At 38.3% G+C, this 26,705-nt stretch overlaps 1 protein-coding gene across 1 annotated transcript in view; it reads right to left on the bottom strand.

Annotated features, from left to right (window-relative positions):
• Window positions 1-26,705, bottom strand: part of LOC585317 (ribosomal protein S6 kinase-related protein) — an 86,588-nt gene that overhangs the window by 1,990 nt on the left and 57,893 nt on the right. The window contains exons 5-9 of the mRNA XM_030991413.1: window positions 12,691-12,763; window positions 10,549-10,697; window positions 9,771-9,888; window positions 1,863-2,062; window positions 883-1,095 (exon numbers count right to left, since the gene is read on the bottom strand). Of these exons, the coding sequence (XP_030847273.1) occupies window positions 883-1,095; window positions 1,863-2,062; window positions 9,771-9,888; window positions 10,549-10,697; window positions 12,691-12,763 (753 nt within the window). The remainder of the gene's footprint in view (window positions 1-882; window positions 1,096-1,862; window positions 2,063-9,770; window positions 9,889-10,548; window positions 10,698-12,690; window positions 12,764-26,705) is intronic.

The raw sequence follows: 26,705 nt of genomic DNA on the forward strand, positions 1-26,705 counted from the left end.
TACAAAAGCAAACAGTGAATAATTTTAGCTACGCTTTTCAGGTATATGATGGTGAACTGCCAAAGCAATTTATTTATAATGACATGAGTGTAATATGCTTCACATTCCTATATCTTAAAACACACATAGGACCGTTAATGCATGCAGTTGCCATCCAATTACACATGTATTTTTTACAATGGTTTACCGGATCATTTCTGAATGAGTCTTACTGGTGTAAGTCCAAAAGAAGTAGAGAGAGAGAGTACACAACATTGATAACTAAAGTGACTCGGTAACTTTGCCTCAGATGCTGAAACAAAATCCTGGATTCAGCTCATGCTGCAATCATAATTATAAACCTTTAGGTCAGTCAGGAATCCCATGACTTTTACAAGCCGATCGCCTGTCTGATTATTAAAATATTTATGATTGTAAATCGAAATCAAATTTTGCGTTTTCATAACACTACAGTCTATTGGGGAAAACGAGTATGGTAAAACCGCACACTCAACCGGTCAAGAGGCACTTCATGATCATTTTGAAGCGCAATCTATTTAGGGCTTCAATATTACACCATATCACAGACACTGATAACACGTAGGGCCGTGCATCTCTGATTTAACATTGTTATATGATGCCTTTAATAACAGATAAGAGATTCATAACAAAGCCAACTAAAATGAATTGCCTAAGAGCTAACATGATGACCCTCACATAAATATCTCACTGCAATCATTGATTAGGGGCCATACTTCTTTACTCATTTCGGAGTAATTATTCTGAAGTTGACCTCAAAGTATTTTAAAAATCTGGGGATATTTAGGGTTAATTGAAAATTCTGCTAACTACAAACTTTTCTATGATTTGACAAAAATTCATAGAACTCTTGAAGATACTCACAGTAAAGTCACATGGTATCTTATCATAGAGGAACTCCCTGCCCTTCTTGTTGGTTGACTTCCTAGCTAGAGTCCTGGGTAACCTTCTCTTCAGGTAGTCTTTGGGGGTGATCTCCCGTCGTACCAACTGCTCCAATGAGATGTTCTTGATGAAATCTAGATGGACGATCTCCCCTAACGATTGCAGTCTGTCATTGGGGTCTTTCCTGAGTAACTGCAGCAGCCAGGAACACAAGGGCAAAGCAAGGTGATAATAATAATATCAGTAATAATATTGGTTATTTGTTTAGTGCTCATATCAACCACACCAGGGGGTGTTTCAAAAAGATCTTAAGTCAAACTTAACTCTAAGTTGGACTTAAACATTATGGAGAGCCATTTGCAGCCTTAAAAATAAAACATATTAAAATGCAAAAATGTAAGTATTTTAGACTTTTCATAAATTCCCTTGATAAAAGATAATATAAATGATTTGAATCAACATTTAATGCCTTTTAAAATAACTTTTACAAAATATTTTCAAAGTTGCTACGGCTTTCCATAATTGTTTAGTCCAACTTAGAGATAAGTTCAACTTAGGATCTTTGTGAAACACCCCCTGGTCTTTAGGCACTCCAATAGGCTACCAAATGTGGTGCTCATATCCTATCAGGTACCCAGTTACATCTGGGTGGAGAGTGGCAAATGTAGATTAATGTCTTGCCAAAGGACATTACATCTTGTCTGCAGGAGTGTTCAGTTAGGCCAATAAATACATCTCAAAATCTAAAAGAACATATTCACCTGAGCAGTATTGAGGGAGGGAGGGAGAAAGTAATAGAAAGAGGAAACAAGGGAGGGGGCACAGATGAAATCATTAGAGCAAAAGGAGAGAAAATAAAAATAAAGAGGGGGGGGGGGGGAGATATGGGGGAAAGGGAAGAGAAAGATAGAAAATGGAGAGGGGATGGGGAATTAGACTAGAGGAATGTTCTCACTCACCCTATCCAGAGCATCACAAGCCTCACTGCTTATACTAGAAGGTAGAACATATTTCTTGGCAAGAACTCTGCTATACATAGTGAAATGGGTTTTAGCGCCATCTATAGGGTAACCACCAGTCAGGAGTGTGTACATGATGATACCTAATGACCACCAGTCAACGGCATGCGTGTAGTTCTCCTCATTTAAGATCTCCGGAGCTGGAGAAGAGATAAAAACATAAATGAAGATGAATATTAATGAAAAGACAAACGTTTGAATGATTAATATACAAATACTTGAAAGTCATGATACAGGTATTTCACACACTCTCTCATACTCAAGTCAAGATTTCTAAAATTCATTAAACAGACATAAGAATATAAATGAGATTAATTCAACTTTAAAAAGGTAACATTTCCCATTTTAATATGATCATTGAGGCTTATCTTTGGAAGAAAAGAAAGTATAAGAACATTCCCTTAACCCTTTGCTGTCCCACCAACATGAAAAAGAGGGCACCTATGATAAGAGACAATATTAATTTGAAAACTCACCACCATGCATTACACATTCACATTTGAATGGAAATAATTTAGGAATCAAATTTCAGGTTTCAATGACAATGTTCTTTATTGTGTTTATTAGATTAAACTGGTATGTTAGAGACAATTCCCCATCTAATCTCTTTTATCTCTAGCTGTGCATTACACCCTTTTCCCTTTCTCACTTGAAGCGGTTCTTTGAAATCTAAAGCCACTATTTGGTCACACGTTCGCAACATGCTGGGGTTTCAGGTTTCCCAAGGGCTTTGAAACTATTATTATCATGAACAGGCAAGCAGCCAAGACATGGAGCTCTTTTAATCAACACTGGGAAACAGTACACCATGGTATGATCAGAGCAACCGCTTGATAGCACCTGGCAAGGGTTCAAACCCCAGACTCACACCCAAGCGCCTGCTGGAAATGCAAAAGGCCATCAACCACATATAGAGTTATACTTGCTAGATACATAAAATACAATTAACGACTGGCAGTAGCAGTTGAGTGTACATTTGAAGAAGAACGTGTATGGTTTCAAAATATTCCTTAATAATCAATTTAAGACAATGAAGAAGAAAAAAGAAGTGATTAATACGGAACAAAGAACAATTTTGCTGTGGATAACATCAAAAGAGCTCTGGAACATTTTTTTAAAAAGATCTAGGGGAAACATTGATGAAAACATCATATCTAATGTAAATCTGACTTTCACGAGAGTATATTACTCTTAACCTGGAGAGATATTACATTACCTGTAACCCATTAAATCCAATTGGATTTTGGAATAACACACATCTTCCATAGACCCCAGCTCAAGTCATCCCAGGCTTAGCATTTTATGAGTTAAAAGAGTATTATATGCGACACACCTCAAGTTTCTCACTAAATGTGACAATCATTCATGCTTCAGTCAAACATGGAGGAGGGGGGGGGGGGGCAAGGAAATTGTTGATGACTCCATCATGTGAGATGTATTTCCATTTAAAGCCTGTCTGTACTAGTTGGCCAGGTGGGATTAGACCTCCCTGCAAGGTCACTGACAGGTGGTTATCTCATCAAATCAGCTCTCAATTAACATAAGAAAAAGAGGATCATGGGGGACCAACAGGAACCGATTAATGTAGGCATTGTTTGCTATATAGAGGGCGCAAGTAGCTATAAGTAGTGCAGTGGGGCTTTAAAGTCAATCAAGATTCAGGGCTCTCTGTTACAATAAAAAGAACACAAACTTGGAAGACCATTCGTCAAATTTGAAATGAAGTTATGGGTGGTGTGAAGGCTCCTTTTGAGGCTGACAAAAGTTGTGAGAATAAGAACTAGTGTGAGTGAACCCTGCCGCTCATGTTACTCTTGGCCTGCAGAGATATTACATATTAATGGGAATGCATGCTCACTTAACAGCAAGAATGTTTCTCACCAAGATGAAAGGTAACATTAAACCCTCCCCTCGGGTACAGAGTGATTGTGATTTTAAAGTTTAAAGGTAATGTTTGGATTTATGCATCTGAAGATCTTGCAACAACTAATAATTTTTTTAAAGGTACTATCTAACTTACTTTTGAAAATACATGATTAAAAAGTCAAGCGATTGGAATCAAGATTATGGGAAGTGACAAAGGTATGAAATTCCTTGAAATTAATTTTCAACTCTTTGATATCAATGAATTTAAATGAATTTTTCATTTTTTACCGTAATAGTTGTTAATTTCTCATTTACTAAAATGTTGATCATATATTCTTAAAATTGTCTAATTATTTTCTTGCATTTCATGATAAATTGATTTTTTTTTTAAATTCAACCATTTTCTCAATCATTTTACAATAATAAATAGCACCTTAAAAGGATGATTCTAAAAGCTTTGCATCCCATATCAATTTTGAAAATCATAGCTTGCACTGCAAGAAATTGTAAGATTAGTATGGAGTTCTAGAAGAACAGACTTTGCCTTTTAGCTGCAAATATAATGTGCAACATTTGAATACCAGTACCATGTCTGTATAAAGAGATTTTGCTTTTAGGTCCAAATGCGATGTAAAGTATTGCAATCGTAGATGAATAATAGTAGAGGATGGCTGAAGTAGAAGCACATGGAAGAAAGTGGGAAAGAGCACTGGGATTAGGGAGATGAGACTGACAAAACTAGAGAGAGAGAGAGAAAGAGAGAAAGAGAGAAAGAGAGAGACAGAGAGACAGAGACAGAGAGACAGAGAAAGAGGGAAATAGAAAAGAGGGAGAGAGAGAGACAGAGACAGAGAGAGAAGGAAGGACATGAAGGACACTAGACTCTGAGTGAATAAATGAAATTTAGAGAGATCTGCAAATATTGTTCCCTTTGGTGAATATTTACAACTGTACTATCCAGGTCAAATGCATTAGCTAATGAATCTGGTGGGACACACAACATAATGAATTCAACAATATGTTGCTCCTCTCTCACAAGTTCAGTCATTTATTTGGGTTTGCAATCAATAATCAATTTGCTGATGACAATTCCCAAGTATCTGCATTGATCAGATCACATGAATGTTATTATACCAAGCAAAGATCAACATTAATTCAAACATTTGTTTGCCTGGTCATACTTTTTCCACTTTTCAGTGTGCGTCTTTTCTGCAAGTTTTGGAATTTGTCTCGTTAGACTATTTAAAGGTCAAATAAATGTTTAACAATTGAGATTAATTTCTTAGATTTCTTCTCTGGGAATATTTTCATTTACCAGAAGTAAGAAATACATTTTAAAAACAATTGAGTACATGAACGAAATGAGAAGAATTTAAAAAAATATTTTTTATGACAAGTTTAATCAGAAGATCTCAAAAGTACCTACAAATAAACAATCCAATTCATGATCAACACATCAAGTAAAAATAACTTCTTCAATATCTCTCAGAATAGTTTCATTTACCAGAGCTGAAGATTTCCTTTAAAAAGACATGACGAGAAATGAATCACCTCACCTGCACACACAGACCATAGTCATCATCTTAACATGAATCATGCAGTGATAATTGGATTGCATCACCTATCATGTATCAAGGGGTTAGTACCGTGTTCATACAATGTATAGGTATCGTTCTAGCATTGGTCATTACGAGAAATCGAATTGTATCATCTGTATAATGGGTATGCACCACATGAATGTTGCAAAATATGAATCCCTATGTGTTGAAGCTGATCTAAAATTTCAATAATTCATCATTTTCTGGTTGCTTACATGTATCATTTTTTTGGTTAAATTCCATCAATCTGTTTCTCTGATTATTCTGCTCTCTTTCAAAGCAGCAAGCTAACACAGCTGGATTTCCTCTCCATGTAACATATAACATTCCTGAATAGCTGAATGATATGTAGAATATCTGGGCAGACAGACAGACAATCTCTTCTCTATCATCCATTACAAAGAATGAGAAAGTGCTCCATACTCTGTCATGAATCAGAGATAAAGGTCTGATGTTGAAATAATGATCAATGCACACCGGGGGAAATAGTCAAAGAACATTGAGGGAAACATTCATCTCCTTTGAGTGAAAATATCTGTCACTTCAGAGACTCCTGATCAATTCAATAATATTCAGAGCGTCAGAGAATGTCTTTTCTATCACCCATTAAATAGGTGCGCCTACTCCATCATGATTTAGAGATAATGGTCTGATGGTGAAATATTGATCCAAGTGCACCTGGGAAAATTTTGACAGAACATTAAAGGTAATAATTCAACATTTCTAAGTGAAAGGTTAATTCCATTCAGAAATCTACCAATAACATTTCTTTTATTCTAGAAAATTTCCAATATATTATCCAGGGTTTTCTACAAGAAATTCCCACAATACAAACATTTTCATTTTCACTTGAAGAATGATTAGTTACACGATACCTTTAAATTAAAATAAAAGCTCGCCATTGTTACAATGGAAGGATATAACACCATTGAGCACTCTCTCTCTCTCTCTCTCTCTCTCCCCCCCCCCCCTCCCTCTCTCTCTCTCTCCCTCCCTCCCTCTTTCTCTCTCTCTCCCTCCATCCCTCTCACTCACCAGCCTCCACAGACAAGATAAACCAGGCCTAAGGCCTTTCAGTAGTATGATACATTAGCTGATTGCCAGGGGGACATATGAAACATTATATACCTCACTTAAGTAATCCAGCCATCTGATTGGTCGAAATTGCATTCATAAACTTCAACTGTTCTTGTAAAATTCCCGGTAACCATGCATAAAACATTTAATATTTTTAATAACCATGGTTATTAAAAAAATAGGTCAGCCTCCATGGTTACCCCATAGGTTTACATGTTAAAAAATGGTTTGAGCGATCGAGGATACCGTATGTGTGCGAAGGATTGGTCGGTAATTTCAATACAATTGAATCTCGATCGATCTTACCGACAATTTTATCTTGCATTGTTGACATGAAGACGAAAATAAACTTCCAAAAACAAAAAAACAACATCTGCCGATAGATCTTGATCTAAGTTCGTGCCAATATGCATTGCAAAAGTAAAAGAAGGGTCCGTTTAATGGAGCTTTTGCGAAGCATTCATCACGCCGAAGCCGGTTTCAATCCATTTTAATGTATATATTGTACAAAACTGCCAAGCACGTGAACAGCGCGCGATGGACGAGTGGTGTAAGGCGTTGGTGAAAGATTCATCACTCATTGTACGCAAGGGTTCGACTCTCACCTTCGCCAAAAAAAAAAGTGTCTTTTATTTTTTATTTTTTAGTCTATTTTTTTTCGGCATATAAAAGTATTAATGACTGCTTTAATATTCGAGAAATAGTTGTTTTTATACGCTCTCGGGAAGGTTACAATTGGGCTATTCCCCTCGGCACGCCTCGGGTAATAGCACAATTCTAACCTTCCCTTGAGCTTATAAAAACAACTATTTCTCTCAAAGCAGTCATTAATACTATATTAATACATGGACTAGGTAATAGCAGCTGCTACTAAAAGGTGTATCTATCTCAAGTGGCAAGGACGTTCAAAGGGTAGGAAGATCGACAGGAAGAGAAGATGATTTGATGGAAAGAAAACATTCTAAAGATGCCCCTTTTTTCATGTTGTGACAGGACTTTTCTGTTTATTTCTCATGCTTTTATTGCTATTACTACATCTCCTACTACCACCACCACCTCCCATCTATACCACTACTGCTGCTACTGCTCTGCTGCTAAGTAATACTTCTTCTTCATTCACTAATGTGTTTCTTGGCATACTTATATCACTTTGAATAATATGATCAATACCTTTACCACATCAACAAAATCATTTCTTAATCTCATATTGTTTTCTCTTTCCATTCTTTGATGTCTTATTTTCCCACTCTTTTCTCTTTGATGTCATTTTTCCAATCTTTCCCCTTTCTGATTGTATCTCTCCTTGTTCATCTTCTTCCTGACACTACCAGAAATGTATGACTTAACTTCTTCTATGACAACCTCATTCTGTTTTCTGTTAATAATACTTACGATAGTAATATTTATAAAGCGCTTAATAATGAGCTTTCTAAGCATTGTAATATTTTACCCTGGCACTCTTCTCTCTTCATCAATCTTCTCCACTCCCTTTCAACCTATCAAGCCCCTCATTCTCCCTCTACTTGACTTTACACAAAGATCCTTGTCACAAATGTATCTATCTGCTGGAGGGCTTTTTCACTTCCAAACCTCTCTCTTTCAAACAAAGAAAGAAAACCAAAGGACAAATGTTCTGTCAGTAAGGAATCAATTTGATGGATGAACAACTTCCTGGGAAATATTCTTGTCATTATTGATTAACCCTTTCAATACTGCCATAGCATTTTATGTTGTATAGATCCATATAATGTGTTACAAGAAGAAGATTCAAGAAGGACAAGATTAAACCTTTGAGTTATATCCTTTGTATATGATGCAGAATGTCACGACTAACCTATACTCTATTAGAGATCTTAAGGTAGCTGTACAGAAAGAGGTCTTGAGTGAATCGTAAATCGACAAGTCATGATTTCACAATATCCATCAAATCAAAGGTATGTCACAGTCATTTGACATATCCTGAACATTACTCCATTCATGTCTTGTAAAATGCTATGTCATTTTCATGTTACCCTGTACACCTGTATTCCCTCTTGGGTATTAACATTCATCATGAGTCTTTAAAGAGCTAAGGAGGGGATGGAGGGAATCTCTTCTCACCAAAGGACTGGATGGCAGGAAAGTCAAAAACTATTTTACATTTTTTTTTCTTGCGCTGCAGATGATATCCTCCATTTCTTTTTAATTTGCAAGATAAGTTTAGTTTGTCTTTCTGTCTCCATGTATATTTTCCTGTTTCTATCACCATCTTCTTGATACTTCCATTCTTTGTTCTCTCTGTTTCTCTTTGATTCTCACAACTAGTCATCTCACATACATCTTATCTTATACTCATCCCCCTCCCCCTCCCCACTTTCTCCTAAAACCTTTTTTCTCTCTCTCTCTCTTCCTAATCATACTACTCCATCTCCCTCCATTAATTTTTTTCTTCCTTTATTCAATATCCCTTATGTCTCTCTGTCACTCTTCAGCTCATTCTCTTTCTCCATATCCCCCCCCCTCTCCACTCCTTCCCTCCCTCCCCGCCCCCTCCCCGCCCCCTCCCCCTCCCTTCCTCTCTCTTTCTCTCTCTCTCTCTCTCTCTCTCTCTCCCCACCTTCATCCATCTCTGTATCTTCACTCTCACCTATGCTCAATAACCTGGTATATGTGCTTGAATAACTAGCCACAGGCTAGAACATAGGAAATTTGCCCAATTTACAGCTAGCTACATGTAGCTCCCAAATAAGGTAATCATTTCATGCACCTCATTGCACGTATAGAATCTTCCACTCTATATCACACCATTTCTAGAAGGCCAATGATTATGAATGATTTTGATGTTGATTTGAGTTTGATGTTTTATCTCCACCATCGAAAATGAAGAACTTGAAGCAGACAAGTCAGGCACAGTTCCACATATCAGGAGCACTAACTTTAGAATCCTGAATTTTGTCACCCATGTGAAAATCATGTACTATGACCATGTGACACACTCTGATTCAAACACCATCTGTTTCATCATCAATATTTATAACACTTTAAAGTGTGCCATGCAATTCATCATATGACGACCTAATATAACACGTTTTTAAGTTCAAATTACACACTGCAGATAAAATTGGTCTACTCAGTGCCCCCTTTGAGTACTTGAATCAGAAATGCTATGTTTATAGATGTAACTGTTTGACTTTTCTGCTTACAAAAGCTTTTTTTTAAACTTTTATCAATACAAAATAAATATTTCCTTCACATTTTTCCAAAGCTAAACCACAATCTGATACTAGTGTACACATAGATATACCTACAAAACAATCCAGGTACCTACCCATGTACTGTAATGTGCCACATATCGTTGATGCCCGGTTGCCTTTCTTCATCCATTTTGAAAGGCCAAAGTCGGTCAGTTTGATGTGTCCCTCTTGGTCCAGCAGAATGTTCTCCATCTGACCAAACAAAACAGACAAGAAAATGTGTTAGACTGACTTCATTGTTTTTACCACAGCTCTTTTGATGCAAGAGCTACATTTAGCAGGACATTAATCTACATTTTCCACACTACACCTGGTTGAGGTAAATGGGTACCTGGCAGGAATTAATTCCTTGAAATGCTAGAGCGCCATCATGGCAGCCATGATTAAGCCGAGGTAATAATTGTGGAGCACCAGGGGTGTGAAGTCTGAGAGACATGAGGGCCATACAAGAACCCACATTATTATCAATGGACATGAAATGGAAGTGAGAGGGGTTAAACCCAAGAAGGAGTTGGCTCAGTCGGTAAAATGTCTGCCTGTCGAACCAAAGATCCCGGGTTCAAACCCCACCCAGGCTGATGACTGAAGCCTGCGTTATTTGTTAACGTGCCCCTCCCCTTGTTCATAGACGCAGGTTATGTTAAGTGGAAACCCTCCGTCCCTCGGATAGGACTTTAAATGGAGGCCCCGTGTAGAGAAGAGTCACTACCTTTGCACGTTTAGAACCCACTGCACTATTCGTATAAGAGTAGGGAAAAAACCCGGTGTAGTGGTCCACCTGCACACACCCCAGTATAGTACGATAATACTCTGTTTAGAGGTCTGTACTCAAAATGGAAGAAGGGTGAATACCTTCAGGTCTCTGTATATGACACCTGCATTCTGAAGGTAGTCTAGCGCCATCGAGAGTTCCGCAATGAAGATACATACAGCCATCTCAGTGAAGACTCCTTCTAAGATCCAGAGTGTGTAGAGGTCACCATGGGTTGCAAACTCCATCACTGGAAGACAATATGTGCACACAGAATAGACATTAATGCTTTCACTCTTAAAGGGATTGGGTAACATTGTCTCAGATTCTGAAACAAAATCCTGGATTTAGCTCATGCTGCAATGATAAATATAAACCTTTAGGTCAGTCAGGAACCCCATGACTTTTACAGGCCGATCGCCTGTCTGATTATCAAGATATTTATGATTGGAAATCGAAATCAAATTTACGTTTTCCAAATGGTTTTCATAATACTACAGTCTATCGGGGAAAACGAGTATGGTTAAACCAGTCACTAAGTGTCTGTTCAAACACATCCAATGCCCTGTTGTGAACTCTCTCGTTGTAGTGAACCCACGTCATTTGGAAGACCTGAAGTTCAGGCATCTCTTTGCACGCAAAGATGGACTGCATTTCAGTGCAATACATGAGTTCCCTAGGCTGTGGGACACTCTACCTTCTGACCTCAGGAACTCGGTCCTTACTGTGTCTTTTTCCACATGGTGCAGTCACTTAAAATCCCATCTTGTCGATGCACCTTGAGTTTAATATGACAATGTTTGGTTTATATTTTTATGCAATTTATCTGAATTTTAATAAGTAATTCCAGTTAATCGTATTTATCTATATATATACATTAATATTTCTGTAGGGGTAAAGTAAAATGTTATTATAAAGGCACCATTAAATTTGAATGTTCACTCTCAGTTGGGTCATTACTTAAATTTCCAATACTATTATGAAATCTCAGATATTTAGCTTAGCAGTGCAATATAATTATTAGAAGAATGTTTTGTAGTTATACATGTATATTTTAATAAGCTGGCCTGCCAACATGCCACAGCATTTTTTACTCATATTGTTAATACTTATTTTCCATAGATTTCAACTGAACTTAATAATTTACTCTTCACTTGGTAAATAGATTATTGAATGACCTTTATCACCTTATTTCTCTACATGTATATTCACTATTCAGTAATTTTAACCTCGACTGAGTTGGTTCTTTCAACTTTCGTGCAATTATCCTTCAATTACACGTATATGCATTTACTTTATCTGTGCAATATTATCTCTGTTGTAATGTCACATTTTGCATGTTTTTTAATACATGCATTATGTTTAATGTATGTATGGGTCTATATGATTTTCTAGGGTTGAATCACACTACGGATACAAAATTTCCCCTCATAATCATATTGTGCCACTTTTTTCTGCTGGTGTGGTCATGAGTCTCCGGCGTGTGATGCAGCCCTGGAGAAATTTGAAGTTTTTGTCTTGATGCATTTTAATTGTGGTACATACATGTATCTCTTATATTGTCTTTGTCACATAAATCTGCAACGCTGGTTGCATCTGGTTGGATATAGGTGAGGGCGGTCTGCGGACTATAGTTATTTGGTTAACTTTGCCCAATGCCTGGCAGCACAGCCGGGTGCACCCAGTGTTCCTTTTTTGTGTGTGATTTGCTATTAATTGTTTATTTTCAACTCTGTATTTTGATATCATGTGTTTTCTGCCAAATAAAATAATAAAAACAAAAACAAAACAAAAAAACCAGTCACTCAAAGATTTTTACTTTTTTGAGGCACTTCTTGATCATTTTGAAGCGCAATTCTTTAAGGGCTTCAATATTACACGATATCACAGACACTGATAACACGTAGGGCTGTGTATCTCAGATTTAACATTGTTAAACGATGCCTTTAATTGTTTCACTCTAAAACTATGTTAACAAAAGTAACACAACTGGAAGAAAAAAAACTTCAAAATGAAAAGGTTCTGGCTCTAAATAAATGGCAAGTGAGGAAGAGAAAAAAAGGCCCTGAACAATACTCTCTTATCTGTGTGTTATAAGTTACAAGATTGTGTAGCAAAAAATGTCCTATTCATTTCCTTCGCTTCATGGAGAAACTTGTTTTCCTGCAGTTGAATGTGTATTACGGAACTCTACACATTTCTATTTTGTTTTGTTTTTATCGAAGCATCTGAATTATGCTTACCTATATGTAAGTTGATTTTGCTCTGCCATGACTTGTATATCTGGATGATAAAAGGATGATGTCCCACCATGGCCTAGAGAAACAAGCAAACAAAATAAAAAGAAAAGAAAATAAAAGACTGCAAGCAAATGAAGATAAACAAGTGAGGAAGGTAAACAAAACAAGCAGTTAGAAATAAAATAACAATCTTAAGATCTGAAAAAGAAGCTTTGTGATATCGCCACCAAGAATACAAGTTTGTCTACTTAAAAGATGACGTACAAGACAAATCTGAAATGGAAAGGGTGTTCCTATACACTACATTTACTTTATCTACAGACGTACTCCCAGGAGGACTTCTCTTCAAAATAAGCCATGTATCATCCTCCTAATACACCACTTGTCAGGTTTTCTCTTTGGCTTTCTTGGTTTGTAAATGCAGGCCACCATAGACCACAAATCTGTTAATTGATGGAACATGACCTTTGATGTTCAAATTCTGTTCACCGCAACATTGGTTTTAGCTTGTCTTTACAAGGACATTCTGAGAGCTCTCATGCCTTTGAATCAAGACGGTCTAAACTTGAAGATGCATGAAAGAAGGGGGGGGGGGGGAGAAGAGAAGAGAAGAGAAAATATCCGATGTCTATGCCCTGATTCTTTGTATTCACAGAAATAACCCTCAAATCCATTCTAATCATATCAGAGATCTCAAACATTCTGGATTCAAAATAATCTACATTTTAAGAAGGGGATATATATGTAATATTTACATTTTCATTCTTTGTATTTGCCACTGCCACTTTCAAATCCATATTGATCATATTTTTGAATCTCTATCATGATGTTGAATATGCAGTCAATTAACTTTTACACCTCGCCACGCTTACCAAATAGTATAGTCTTGATTTTCCTTCCGTATACCTATCTCATCAATAATTTTCAGGATAGGTGTATTTCTAAATGTCTACTCATCCCGCAGAGATCTTCAAAAAAGAGATGAGTATGTCAAAGGAATAAAGTGTGGAGAGGTTCAAAGGTTTATTGAGAGCATGTAGAAAAGTCAACGAAATGATAAAGTCAACAAAAATGCTGTATACATGATAAAGATGTTACACAGTTTTTGACGAGTTGGCTCTACCAATTTCTCTTGCATTATTGGAACATCGTAAAATAACCCTTTAATATCCATGGAAACTGTATCGTCCTGATGTACAGGATTAAAAGGGGAAACAATTATCCAAACTATAGTCTCTACACCTTCAATGGTGTGCACTTGTGTTCTTTCATCTTTCAATCTTGACCCTTCTTTATTCTACCATACTCTTCTCGAGCCAAATTAATTGATTTTTCCCTCTATCTCTCTATTTCCAGCTCTCTAATTTTTTCCTAGGGTGCATACTGCATGTGATTGATCACGGCTGATTAGAGACCACGGCAGGTAGGGGTCTGATCCTGGGTGATGGTGTTGAGAGGAGCAACGTCTCTCTAGGCCTGTTTTCATCAGCTCGAGATTGCCAAATAGCCTGCTATTTCTGATTTGGGAAATGATCCCGAAGTTACGAATCGCCTCTTCATCAGCTCGAGACTTGACCTTGAAACTTGAAAATCAAGCTCGAGAAATCAGCTCAAGAAATTTTATGCTCAGCGTTCGCGCATAGTGCGAGTCTTCGGTCTAGTGAAGACGCACAGGACAAATAGTGGGATATTTTGCAAACTAGCCCAAGTTATCTTGGGATGATTATCTTGACCAAATATCCCACTAATTGCAACTTCGGGCTGATGAAGATGCAAATTAACTGGATAATTTACGATAGGCTGGTTCAAATAGCAAGATATTTGGCAATCTCGAGCTGATGAGGACAGGCCTAATTTCTCTCTTCTTCTGCCAGGGGAGGGAGGGATGGAAATCAAAGAGAGCAGACTGTAATCGTATCATTCTGGTTGAGAACACATATGCTCTACAGGTGCTATGAATCCCAGACCTCAGTATAGATACTTGTTTTCTTTCTTATCCAAAGCCATTCATAAATAGCACAAAAGGAATCATGAGTATAGAAACCACAAATAAAAATAAACACAAGCTGAATAAAGGAAATTATGTTAGAAAGTGCGTTTTTGTTTACAATGATTCCATGTTTACACAGCGAGTCAATATTTCTTCTTCATTTAAAAAACTCTTTTTTTTTTTGTATCAAGTCTTAACTCTTAAAACATGTTATATTTGAAGAAGAACAAAATTAAGGAGTGATGATTAGAGCTACTTTACAAAAACAGTTCCCTGACATATTTAATTGTTATGTTTTTAATGCAACATATCAAAGAATAATATTTCAGAATTGCTCACTTCCAAACACTAACTGTTAATTTGATCAAATGGATCTGTATTCAATACCCCCACACCTACCCCCCCCCCCCAATGTCTGTCTCTATCTCTGTCCCTTTCTATCTCTCTTCTGTTGGACTGTTTTATTATTTCTTGTCTTCAATCATGTTGCTTCCCAAAGTCAGACCTGCCTTTTCTCATTTTCCTCCCATCTAACACACGCACCTTGACATTTGTGTGAATGTCAACATAGACAACATAGATGCATCAGAAATCAGGATTAAATGCTCAGAGACAACTAGTGTTCAACCTCTCAGTAAAAACACTTAAACACCATGAAGTATATATGCAAATTTCCTATAGTTTGTATCCTTTATCTTGTAGAGAGCCTTGCCCTAGTTTAACCCAGCCAATGTGGATTCCCCAGCCCCCTTGGGTGGTTGGGGGATAAGTAACCTTGAGGCCAAGTAAAAAAAAATATATACATGTTTAGCGTCCCCGCCCACTTCCTTTTTTGGGGGGCCGCCTCCTATTTTTTTTTTTTTTGATAATAATTTTTTCTTCTTCAATGCATTAAAACATGAAAAACATACTGCTTAAAATGATCTATTTCTGATTTAAAAAAAAAAAAATTATACCGGCGGCCATCTTGAAAAAAAGCCTGACTATCCGGAAAAATGTACCGAATGTCCATTTTGAGCGGCCATTTTGAAGAGGAAAAAAAAGAAGAACAAAAAAGGCTTCCTCCTTCCTATTTTTCAAAAAAACAGGACGCTAAACATTTTTGTTTTTTAAATTTGGCCTTACAATTTACAGTCTGGATGTATCCACACACACACATATATTATCTCTCTTGAGAACTAGAGAAAAAAAAAAACCTCAATCATCTTCCATCAATCTCATTTACACTTGGGCATTGTTTGGAAGATTCTTAAAAATGTCACAAATCCAGGGTTTGAAAATGAAGGGGTGCCCAACTAACCATGAAACTTTATACTTGTAATACACTCTGTGAAAGTTGGCCTGAGACAATTTAAAAATAAAGTGATAGCTCTTGCTAATTTTTTGTTAAATACTTCCAAATCCTAGACCCAGCTATATTCACTTGATTGAAAAACAAAAACAGGGAAAGCAAGATAATCAAAGTATAAGATAGAAAGAAAGAAAAATAGCAAGAAAGTGAGTGAAAGAGGTAGAATTAATGGGGAGAATGGGAAGAGAACAAGAATATAAACAAGTAGAAGAAAGGAAAGATATAAGAAGACAGAAAGATGTAAAAGAATAAGACAAGTTGAAAAGAAAGTAATAATTGAGTGAAATATATCAGATGATGTACCTAACACTATCTTTAGTAGATCTTAAGTCCTCTTTTATCATAATAATAATAATAATAAGATATTTCTATACCACAAAACTGCATAATGCCTCTTGTGGTTTTATGACCATTTTATGTAACTTTTGACAGACAATAATTATAAAAGGCTTCAAAACCTTTTACAATGATCGTAACAATTGAATTTCAAAACTGTGAGGTGATATAAGAATCTGCAAGGCTTACCAGAGTACACAAGATGTTGTCATTGAAAGAGTTACAAATTCTCTCCGAGTTACAATGATCCCCTCCAAGAAAATTATCATAAGACTACCTCACAGAAAAATAACTTATTATACAATAATATATGGTTGTAGCTGAAACTTACAGGAAGATTCAGATCTTTTACAAGCTAGAAGTTGAAATTTACTTCTGTACAGACATTCTCATTAAATTTTTTTGTTGCTGTGTGCTCTTCATTTGTCCGTAACCACATGGAAATATTGTTAATTGTTTGGGGATGATATATATGGCTTATAACTATATATAATTTTTTAATCCCCATTAAAATTCATGAGAAACATTTCTGTAAGGGCTGACATTGTGTCAAGCTTTTGCTTATCTTTAAGTTTCAAGCTTTTTAGGATGATTTTTTTTATTTTTTTTTATTTTTAGTAAAGTGAACATAAGGGTCTGCCAAGTTCTTGTACTACAACTCAGAGCTAAACAAAATGAAACAAAGTAATATGATGTAATGCTTGAGTTATTTTAGATCTTTTAAGTTTCTGGTACACTTTAACATGCTTACATAGTCAATCATGCTACAGCATTATCAGATCAATATCACCCACGCTAGCCTGAAAGCAAACTTAAAGGCACACTGCCATACTTGTAGCTACTTGCTCCCTCTATATAGAAAACTTCCCCAATCGGTGCCTGTTGGTCCCCCATGATCCTCTTTTTCTTATGTTAAATGAGAGCTGAGTTAATGAGATAGCCACCTGTCACAGTGACCTCGATGGCTCTCTGTGTGGTCTAATCCCTTCTGGCCCAGTAGTGGTGACGGTCTTTAAGCGCTGCCATTGGCGTCATCCAAAACAAATCTTCTGTTATTGTTATCAATCAATACAGTGAGCAGTAGAAAAGAAGAAAAAACATAACTTGAAAAACCATGGCAACAGCTTTGTCCCAAGGTGATTCCTAATAACAAAAATCCCCTGATAAACAGAAAACTGCAATCTAACTTTCTAAGCTGGATATCATTTCTTCCCTCGACTATTACGGCTAAGATAATCACTGTTTACGTAGTCTGGAGCCCACTCCAATGATTTCCAACCATACTATGGATCCCTCTCATTAATCTAAATATTGTATGAACTTGGACTTTGAATTTACTTGAATCCTCCTGAAGCAGATTTACTTGCATTGTGAAGACTTTTCATACATAGAGTTATGTTATGATTGAAACTAAGAAATAACCAGTCTCAGGTCATCTCCTGAAACTGTATTTATGTTAACTACTCTAAACTCTGCTAAAAGGGGATTAAATGGGGAAGGGGGTATCCATCTTAAGTCTTAAAGGGGCACGTTCCCGCCAGCGTAGTTATCGCTGCTCTAGTCATCGCCATCTTGGTTCCGAAGATCGACTTCTAATTTGCATACAGCATACAGCTTGCCTTCGCCAAGCTAGCTGATCACTGCCGATCGTGACGTCAAGAAAGTGGGCGGAAACAGCAGCCGAACTGCGATTGGTATAACTTTGGCACATGTATGCGATAATCGGCATTGTTTGGGCATTCGGAACATGCCATCTGTGTATCCGCCAGCGCATACGTATTTTGAACGCCCTCTGGAATACTGGGAACGTGCCTCTTTAAGAGGTCCCATGCACATGTAATGTAGCATTTCTCAAAATTAGGGTTTAAAAAAATATGATGACTTGGAGAAAATTCGAGAGGTTTGACAGACTGACTAGGATGACTAGGATGAGAAGGATAAGAGCTAGAGGGATGATGTGAAGCCAGACAAAGAAGTAGTAAAGAGAAAGGAAGACATTCTCTAAACAGGAGGAAGCTGGTTTGTAAATAGAATTAGGAGAGTACTTCAACCTCAGCTCCTAGGCGCAAGAAAGGTTCAAATTTCACTCTTTTGTTTTTTGTCTAGGTAAAAGCACTGCAGTGTAATATAGATGGATGTTCATGGAACAATTTTGATGTGGGAAACTTCGGATTAGCTTTAGATTTCTTTTCATAGAGTGTCGTAATATTGTAAAATTCCAGGTTATGGAGCTGTTAAATCAATTCAAGATATATGCATAAAATAGAAATTCCCATTGGGCTGAAATGGCAGCAGCTTTCTCCTTTACACAGAAAATTACCCCCTCCCCCCAGTCCCTCCCCCTTTCCATTAACTTTCAAGATACATATCAAAGAAATATTTTGATTAATCCATCCGTGTGAACACATACCTTTTACCCTAGGCACATTGCATATTACACATCTCAGTACTTCTTTCCTCTATCTCTCTCATCTCATCCTCTGCTCTTTAGTCTCCCTCTCTCCTTTCCCCTCCTTTCTTTCTTCCTTCTTCTGTCTTCCTCATTCCCTCCCTGTTTTCTCTCTTCTCATCCCCCTCCCTCCTCCCCCCCTCTCCTCCTTCTTCTTCTTCTTCTTCTTCTTCTTCTCTTCTTCTTCTTCTTCTTCTTCTTCTTCTTCTTCTTCTTCTTCTTCTTCTTCTTCTTCTTCTTCTTCTTCTTCTTCTTCTTCTTCTTCTTCTTCTTCTTCTTCTTCTTCTTCTTCTTCTCTTCCCTTCTCCTTCTCCTTCTCCTTCTCCTTCTCCTTCTCCTTCTCCTTCTCCTTCTCCTTCTCCTTCTCCTTCTCCTTCTCCTTCTCCTTCTCCTTCTCCTTCTCCTTCTCCTTCTCCATCTCCTTTCTCTCTTTAATTTCAGTCAGGCACAGAGATAGGGTATCAGCAGACAGCGAGATTAAAATCATTTGTTGGGAGGTGGACAAATATTTGTTGGGATGATGCGGTCCAGTAATGCGATACTCTTGAAAGATGGCAAACTGGATCCCAACATTGTCGTCACTCGCCAGATGAAGAGCAAGTCTTTCCGAACATCGGTCGATTCATCCGTCGTCGTGGTACCCTCTCAGACTGATTAATAGGGGGTGTGTTCTCACTGAGAGAACTCTGTTTCAATCTGCCATCATCAAAGCAAAATCAATTTTGTACCACACAGAAAGACACTGCTGGAGCATTGTGGCTTAGTGGTTCATCCAATGACTCTAAATCAAGAGGTTCAGGGATCAAAGCTCTGCCTGTGCCTATGGAGCATGCCCCCACAGCACATTCACAAGCTACCTCTCACACATCTAAAGATCACATCTTTCATTCCAGAAACAGTTGTGATCCAGCCTTGCAATTAATCAACCAGGATTTGAGGATACAATGAGGAGAGTTTGAATTGAATCCTAATGATAGATCAATTCAAACTATCCTCATTGTATCCTAATGATAGATCTCTATCCTAAACAAACCAATGCAATTTCTTGACTAAATTAGTTATACCCTACAACAGCAGCAACAAAAACGTACATGTCATCTTTAGTTCTGGTAAAGAAATTGCATTTTACAAAAATCATTTGGCGGATGTCAAAAGAACATAACTACTAAAAAACAACCGTCACATAGTATATATTGATTAGAGTATCTTTTCTAATACGAAAAATCTGGAAGTTTTACAGGGCGATTTGAGAAAGAGCCCCATGAAGTATTCTCAAATTAGAATCTTACAACCAGTATTCCGATGCACGAGTAAGAGGCAATTCTGGACGAGCTTTAATTACGCTAAAAAAAGACTGAGTTACGTGGACGCACATACGGAGTCACAAACACTGTTCGGCAAATCCTTCTTTACTCAGGGGTGGATAATGATCTTGAATCAAGTGAAATTGAGCAGAGGACCATCTCTCTCTCTGCAGCTAAGTCTAGAGTATTAACCATGTTTGGGGAGAGAGAGAGAGAGAGCAGGTATTCAAGAGAAGTTTGTGACGCACTTAAGAAAGTACAAAGCAGGGTTCACCTTCGTTAGTCTCTTAATAAGTGCAATTAAAGGTAGTTGAGTTCTGGTGATGAGGGAAAAAAAAAAATTCTCAACAAATCATCTCACAAACTTTACACCCGCTGCTTTAACTACACATTGAGTGAATTGATTGAAATGCATAAATAATGCCAAGAAAATAGTGACAGAAAAAAACAGATAATGACAATATTGGGACAGACAACAAATTAGGTAGGCAAGGCAATTTAGGATTGACATCAATAATTGTCTTCATTTTACTGACTTAACCCCCCCCCCCCCCCCCCCACCCCCATAATATCCAGATTGCTATTTACTACATGATGCACTTGCAAAATTTAGGTAGTTTCCCTCAAAATACATATGCTTTTACCTGAGCTAAATATAGCTCCAAATTTATGTAGTTTCCCTCAAAAATACATACATGTGTGCTATTACTCAAGCTAAATATCACCCTTAATACAGTATGTGCATAAATATAGCTCCAAGGACATGAGGGGAACATCTCTGAAAACTAAATTATTAGCATAACTTGTTATCCCAGCCATATTTGCAGTATTTATAGACCGTTTCTTTAAGAAAACCATCCAAGGAGATAAAATGCAAAAAAAATTCTATCCCTTTTTTGCCGCCAATCTTCTCTCAAAATCAAGACGGCAGAAAACTTATTCCTGTAAACTGATCTTGTCTCTTGCACATGTTTGCTTTATAAGTTTAAAGTGCATTGACCTTGCTCAAGAGGCAGCTGAGATTCCTATAGGACCGGAACATACTTCTAATGCCATAGTTTGCAGGTACATTCCACAGAAACATGTTTGTACTGGATATTCTTTTGAGCATATTTCATAACTGTTGTGCAAGCTCAGATATTGTAAAGCTTGTTCGAAATACTACATGTACTTAGCATGATAGAAAGGGTACTTTGTGTGTTCCAGTATGTAATCAATATACTACAAATAGTAAATAACTGTGGTTATGAGTGTTGTCTTTGCAGATCCCATTGAGTCAATGAATATTAAATATGTACAGGCTATTGTTGCTCATGAACCCAATAACAAAGCCATTTTATTCAAAAATTATGAAAATAGAGAGGCAACTCAGGCAAGCAAATTACCCACTTAAAGCAAGGCCACATTAAATGAGAATCAATATTTCAAATATTGCAATATGTAAAATATTATGAAAGAGTTTCATCAGGACGGTTATAATAGACTGGGAGGGCACATGGCTAGTAGCGAGAAAAACCAAGATATAGGGCCGGGAGGATCCGGGAAGCTATCTGGATCAAACACTCGCCTGACATTACAACATGTAAGGGACAGGGGTGCATATCAGCTGTCTGACATGATGCAGTAATCGCCAAAACAGCAACTACTGGCAAACAGAAAATTGGTGGCTTATACTTCAGTCTGCCAATTCGTGTCTGTGGAAGATGTCTGAAATCTAGACATCAAAGCTGTAACGTGTAATTTTCCTTTTGGAAGTGATACAAGAACTTTCAAACCATAATCAAAATCTATTTGGTGCCTACTTCATCAAAGAATGATATTGAAGAATGAAGTGTACAAGGATGACATGAGTAAAATCCTTAGGTAACTCATTAATGTTATAGCAGGGCAGGGCTGTTGCGAGTTATCCCGATTTACAAAGAGAGGTGTTCGCGATTTATTGCGAGTGCCTCTTTGAAGCAACTCACGACAACTCGCCATAACTCACTATTACAACTCGGCTAAGTGGGAGCCCTGCTTTACTCAATGCACAATAAATTCAAGAACCTAATACAAACTTGATATTTTTACAAAACACAGAAATGAAATCTACCACCTACTCACAAAAAGGTTAAAAGTGCATATATTACAAAGAATATATGAAGTAGTCCATGGAAACACTACCGAAAAGAAAGAATGAGCTGAGAAGTTTTTAAAGATTACAAACCGCTAGCAACAAAGGCGTCACTAGGGACACGCCCTATGGAGAGAGGATCATTGGATAGAAAAGCATGCTTCAAGGATTACGAGGCTCAGGGATAATCACTCAACAGAGATCTCTGAGCGGGGGCTCTAAACGATTGTATGCAGAGCATGGAGAAAAAACTATGTCTTGAGTTGTTGCTACACTTAATAAACTCTCATGGTAATAGATTGTCTTTCCTTTCGTATAAGGCTTTATCTTTATCTTTAATGAAATTGGCTCCTTATCTTGTTTAGAATGTTAATGTCAGCCTTTCTAAAAAGATATACATATGACATATTGATTCTTAATATTTGTTTTCATGTCCTATGTCCCAAATACATTTTGTGTTCCAATGGGTGTGGAGAGGGGGAGGGGAGTGAGATCATTGAACTTATTTAATATAAACAGGGTTAATCACTAATTTGAAAGAGCCACTACTTTAGGACAAAAAGATATTTGTTGCTGATACAGAAAGAGTCTAACCCGTGTCCACACACAACATTTTCCGTGATTAGGCGTGATAAGTTATACCGTTTCGGGATAGTTATACTGTTTAGCGATAGTTATACGATGAAATTGTGTGTGTGGACATTTACTAACTATACGTCGTATAACGAAACGATGCCCAAACATGCGTTTCGTTATATGACGTATAACTAATCGCGGAATATGTTGTGTGTGGTAACTAGTATAACTAGTCGAACTAGAACGGTATAACTGGGCGGGGCTTAACGTGACCTCGAGCGAAAGGAGACCTGATCTCTCATTTCCGCTTCCATTTCATGATCGCAGTAGCAAACTGCGCACCTATACGACATTTCGCTGTAGAGTTTCAGGATTACTTTCGTCTGTGTGTGGACATCCTGGAATTTATACGACGTTTCTTGTGTGTGGACACCCTGAAATTTATACGATGATTCTTTATACGACGTTTCGTTATAGAGTTTCGGGATAAATTGTTTTGTGTGTGGACACGCTGTAACACACCATCATCAGATATGGCTTTTGGATATGTCTCCCATAAATCTACAGGGACAGAGGATGATGGTCGGAGGGGGGGGGGGGGGGGGGGGGGGGGGGGGGGGGGGGAGGAGGGGAGAGGGGGATGGGAGGGGGAGAGGGGGAAGATAGTTGTAAGCCAAGCTTAGAATGGAGTGAATGAGAGCCTCAGGGCTCAAACATGTTCTCTATTCTGCTAAGTGCAATCCTTCAAAGAGAAGGATTGCTGTTCTCTCACATGCTGACGTGGGTGGAATATACGATGACGCCTTCAAAATCGCCAGAAATATCTTGCACTCTATGCTTATGGTTTCTCACCCTTTTTAATGAACATTTTTATTCAAGCATTCATGCAGCATGGGAATTGATTTAATGTAAAAACGATTTTGAGGAATACAATCATGAAATCAATTCAAAGTCACTGGGAAATGCTGCAAAGTCTGGATGTAATCCCTATAAAGTTGAGGGAGAACAAGAGACATGAACGAGGAGAAAGAGTATAGAAGAAAAAAATAAAACGGAGAGAGACATAGAGACATTGAGCTAATTAAAAATAGTGAGAAAGAGAGGTATACAAACAGGGAAGAAATGGTGGAGAAAGAGGATAGGGAGTAAGGGTTAGGGAGAGAGAGAGAGAGGGAGAGAGAGAGGGAGAGAGAGAGAGAGAGAGAGAAAGAGAGAGAAAGAGAGAGAGGGAGAGAGAGAGAGAGAGAGAAGAGAAAGAGAGAGAGAGAAAGAGAGAGAGAGAAAGAGAGAAAAAGAGAGAGAGAGAGAGAGAGAGAGGGGTATGACTTAGTATTCAATGAGTTAAAGATGAGCATGCGTTCACCTGTCATGTAAATGTTAGTGTGGACTGTTGGGGGAGGGGTAGATTGGGTTGAGATGACAAGAAGAATGCCTCTATGTAAACCAAATATTATTCATCCTAAGCAATTCACAAGATGATCTGAATAATAGCACTCTATCATTGCAAGATAGTGTCTTCTCAGAGCCAAAAGGGCAATAAATCCATGTTAGAAGTACATGTATATGAGCTAATGCCCTTCTGGCTCTAAACAGACATCTTACAAATCATTTTAGCACAGCTCTTGAATTACCCAACCAATGCATTATCTATTCCATTTTAATCCCTTGTTGGCATATTGACATTTAAACCAAACGGAATATGAAGATTTAATCATTTCAATCATCACTCATAAAGTTGATTTCTTTTTAAACTGCTATCCCAGATTGATGCTGTAGCTTTATTTCATCTTGGAAATACATCCTGCTCATACCTTTACAGGCCTCGAATTACATCAAATTTGGGTCAAGGCCACTTTTTTGAGAGGGCACAAATCCACTGAAAGGGGCACAAATCTATCCTAAGGGGCACTAAGGCCAACGTGGAAAGTGTGCGTAAAATCACCTCACACCGTTGTTTTCAAGGTGGGGGGGGGGGATATGTGCACCCAGGGGCAGATCCAGGATTTCTTCCTTAGGGGGGGGGGGGCCCACTTTTTTTTTTTGTCCCCCAAAATATCGCAACGACTCAGCCAGCCGCTGAATAAGCGGGGGGGGGGGGGGGGGGGGGGGGGGTAAGAGGACACTTTTTTTTGTTTTTTGGTTTCGAAATTTGAAAATTTGACATTTTTGTTCCCTTTGGGGAGGTGGGAGGGGTGGGGGGGTGAGGTCACCTTTTTTAGATCAGCCATTGGCATAATTTTTTTTGTGTGTGTGTTTCATTTAAAAAAAAAAAAGGGGGGGTTTGCTCCAAAATACAGACATGAAAAAAACCGAGGGGGGGGGGTTAATGCCCCACCCCCCCCCCCCTGCGTACGTGCCTGCTCGTCTGAATACAGTTCCCCTCCCTGCGCGGAAGCTTTTACGTTTCATTAAATCATTAGATAAAGAAGACGATTCGTTGTCCCGTTCTCGACTCTTAATCCTCGTCTGAATTCAGTTCTCCCCTCCCCCATCCGCGCGCGCAAAGCGCGAAAGCTTTTACATTTTATTAAATCATTAGAGAAAGAAGACAATTCGTTGTATCGTTCTCGACTCTTAATCCTTGTCTAAATTCAGTTACCCCAACTCCTGCGCGATCGAAGCGCGGAAGCTTTGACATTTAATTTAATTATTAGAGAAACAAGACGATTCGTTGTACCGTTCTCGAAAATAATCCTCGCCTGCATGAATACAGTTTTCCCCTTTCCGCGCAAAGCGCGGAAGCTTTTATGTTTCATTAAATCATTAGAGAAAGAAGATGATTCGTTGTACCATTCTCGACTCTTAATCCTTGTCTGAATTTCAAAAATGTTTTTTGTCTGCTCCTTTTTCTTTATACGTCCTCTTCCTTTTCTCTCCTCTCTTTTTTTGGCTTTTTTTTGGGGGGCGCCCCCACTGCCCCCCCCCCCCCCCCCCCCCGGCTACGTGCCTGCGATCAGATGAACATCTTTTGATACCTTGTTCGCCCCCGGAAACTCATGGGTTGAAGGCAAATTACGGTCAGATAAGCATTCAGGGGCCCGCCTCAGGGCCCCTGGTGGAGTCGAGGGTGCGGAAACCCCTGAATTTCAGGGGTTTCAGGCATTTGATTACGGTCAGATGAACATATTTTTATACCTTATTTGTGACACTGGCAGGATACTGATTGGCGTGAGGTCCAGCGGGCGGGGCCCCCAGAAGCCCATGGGTTTAAAGCATTACATTACCGTCAGATTAGCATCCAGTGGGGTCCAGGGGGCAGAGCCCCCGGAAGCTTAGGAGTTTAAGCATTTGATTACGGTCAGATGAACATGTTTTTATACTTTATTTGTGACACTGGCAGGACACTGATTGGCGTGAGGTCCAGCGGGCGGAGCCCCCAGAAGATCGAGGGTTTTAGGCACTAAATTGCAGTCAGATGAGTATCAAGAGGCCTGCCAAAGGGCCCTTGGTTGGGTCCCGGGGGCCGAGCCCACGGAAGCTCAGGGGTTTTAGGCGTTTAATTACGATCAGATGAGCAATTTTTGATACCTTATTTTGTTGAGAAACTGGTAGTTAACTATTTTTTCTTTCTTGCTCTCTTTCTTTCTATTTCTCTTTGAAATGCTTTTCAAAAAAAAATTGGGGGGGGGGAGCTGGGGGGGACCTGGAGGGGGGGGGGGAGTTTCCCCCTTTGACGTTTCATTGAATTATTAGAGAAAGAAGATGATTCGTTGTACCGTTCTTGACTCTTTATCCTTTTCTGAATTCCAAGGGAAGCGCGGAAGCTTACGTTTTTAATAAATTACTAGGGAAAGAAGACGATTCGTCTCGATCTCGACTACCGGTATTATCCTTTTCTGAACTCAATTCACACCCCTCCCGCGCGATGGGCGGAAGCTATGACGTTTTAATTAAAACGT

This window comes from Strongylocentrotus purpuratus, unplaced genomic scaffold (genome assembly GCF_000002235.5).
Source record: "Strongylocentrotus purpuratus isolate Spur 01 unplaced genomic scaffold, Spur_5.0 spur5_scaffold_2, whole genome shotgun sequence".
NCBI lineage: Eukaryota > Metazoa > Echinodermata > Echinoidea > Camarodonta > Strongylocentrotidae > Strongylocentrotus > Strongylocentrotus purpuratus.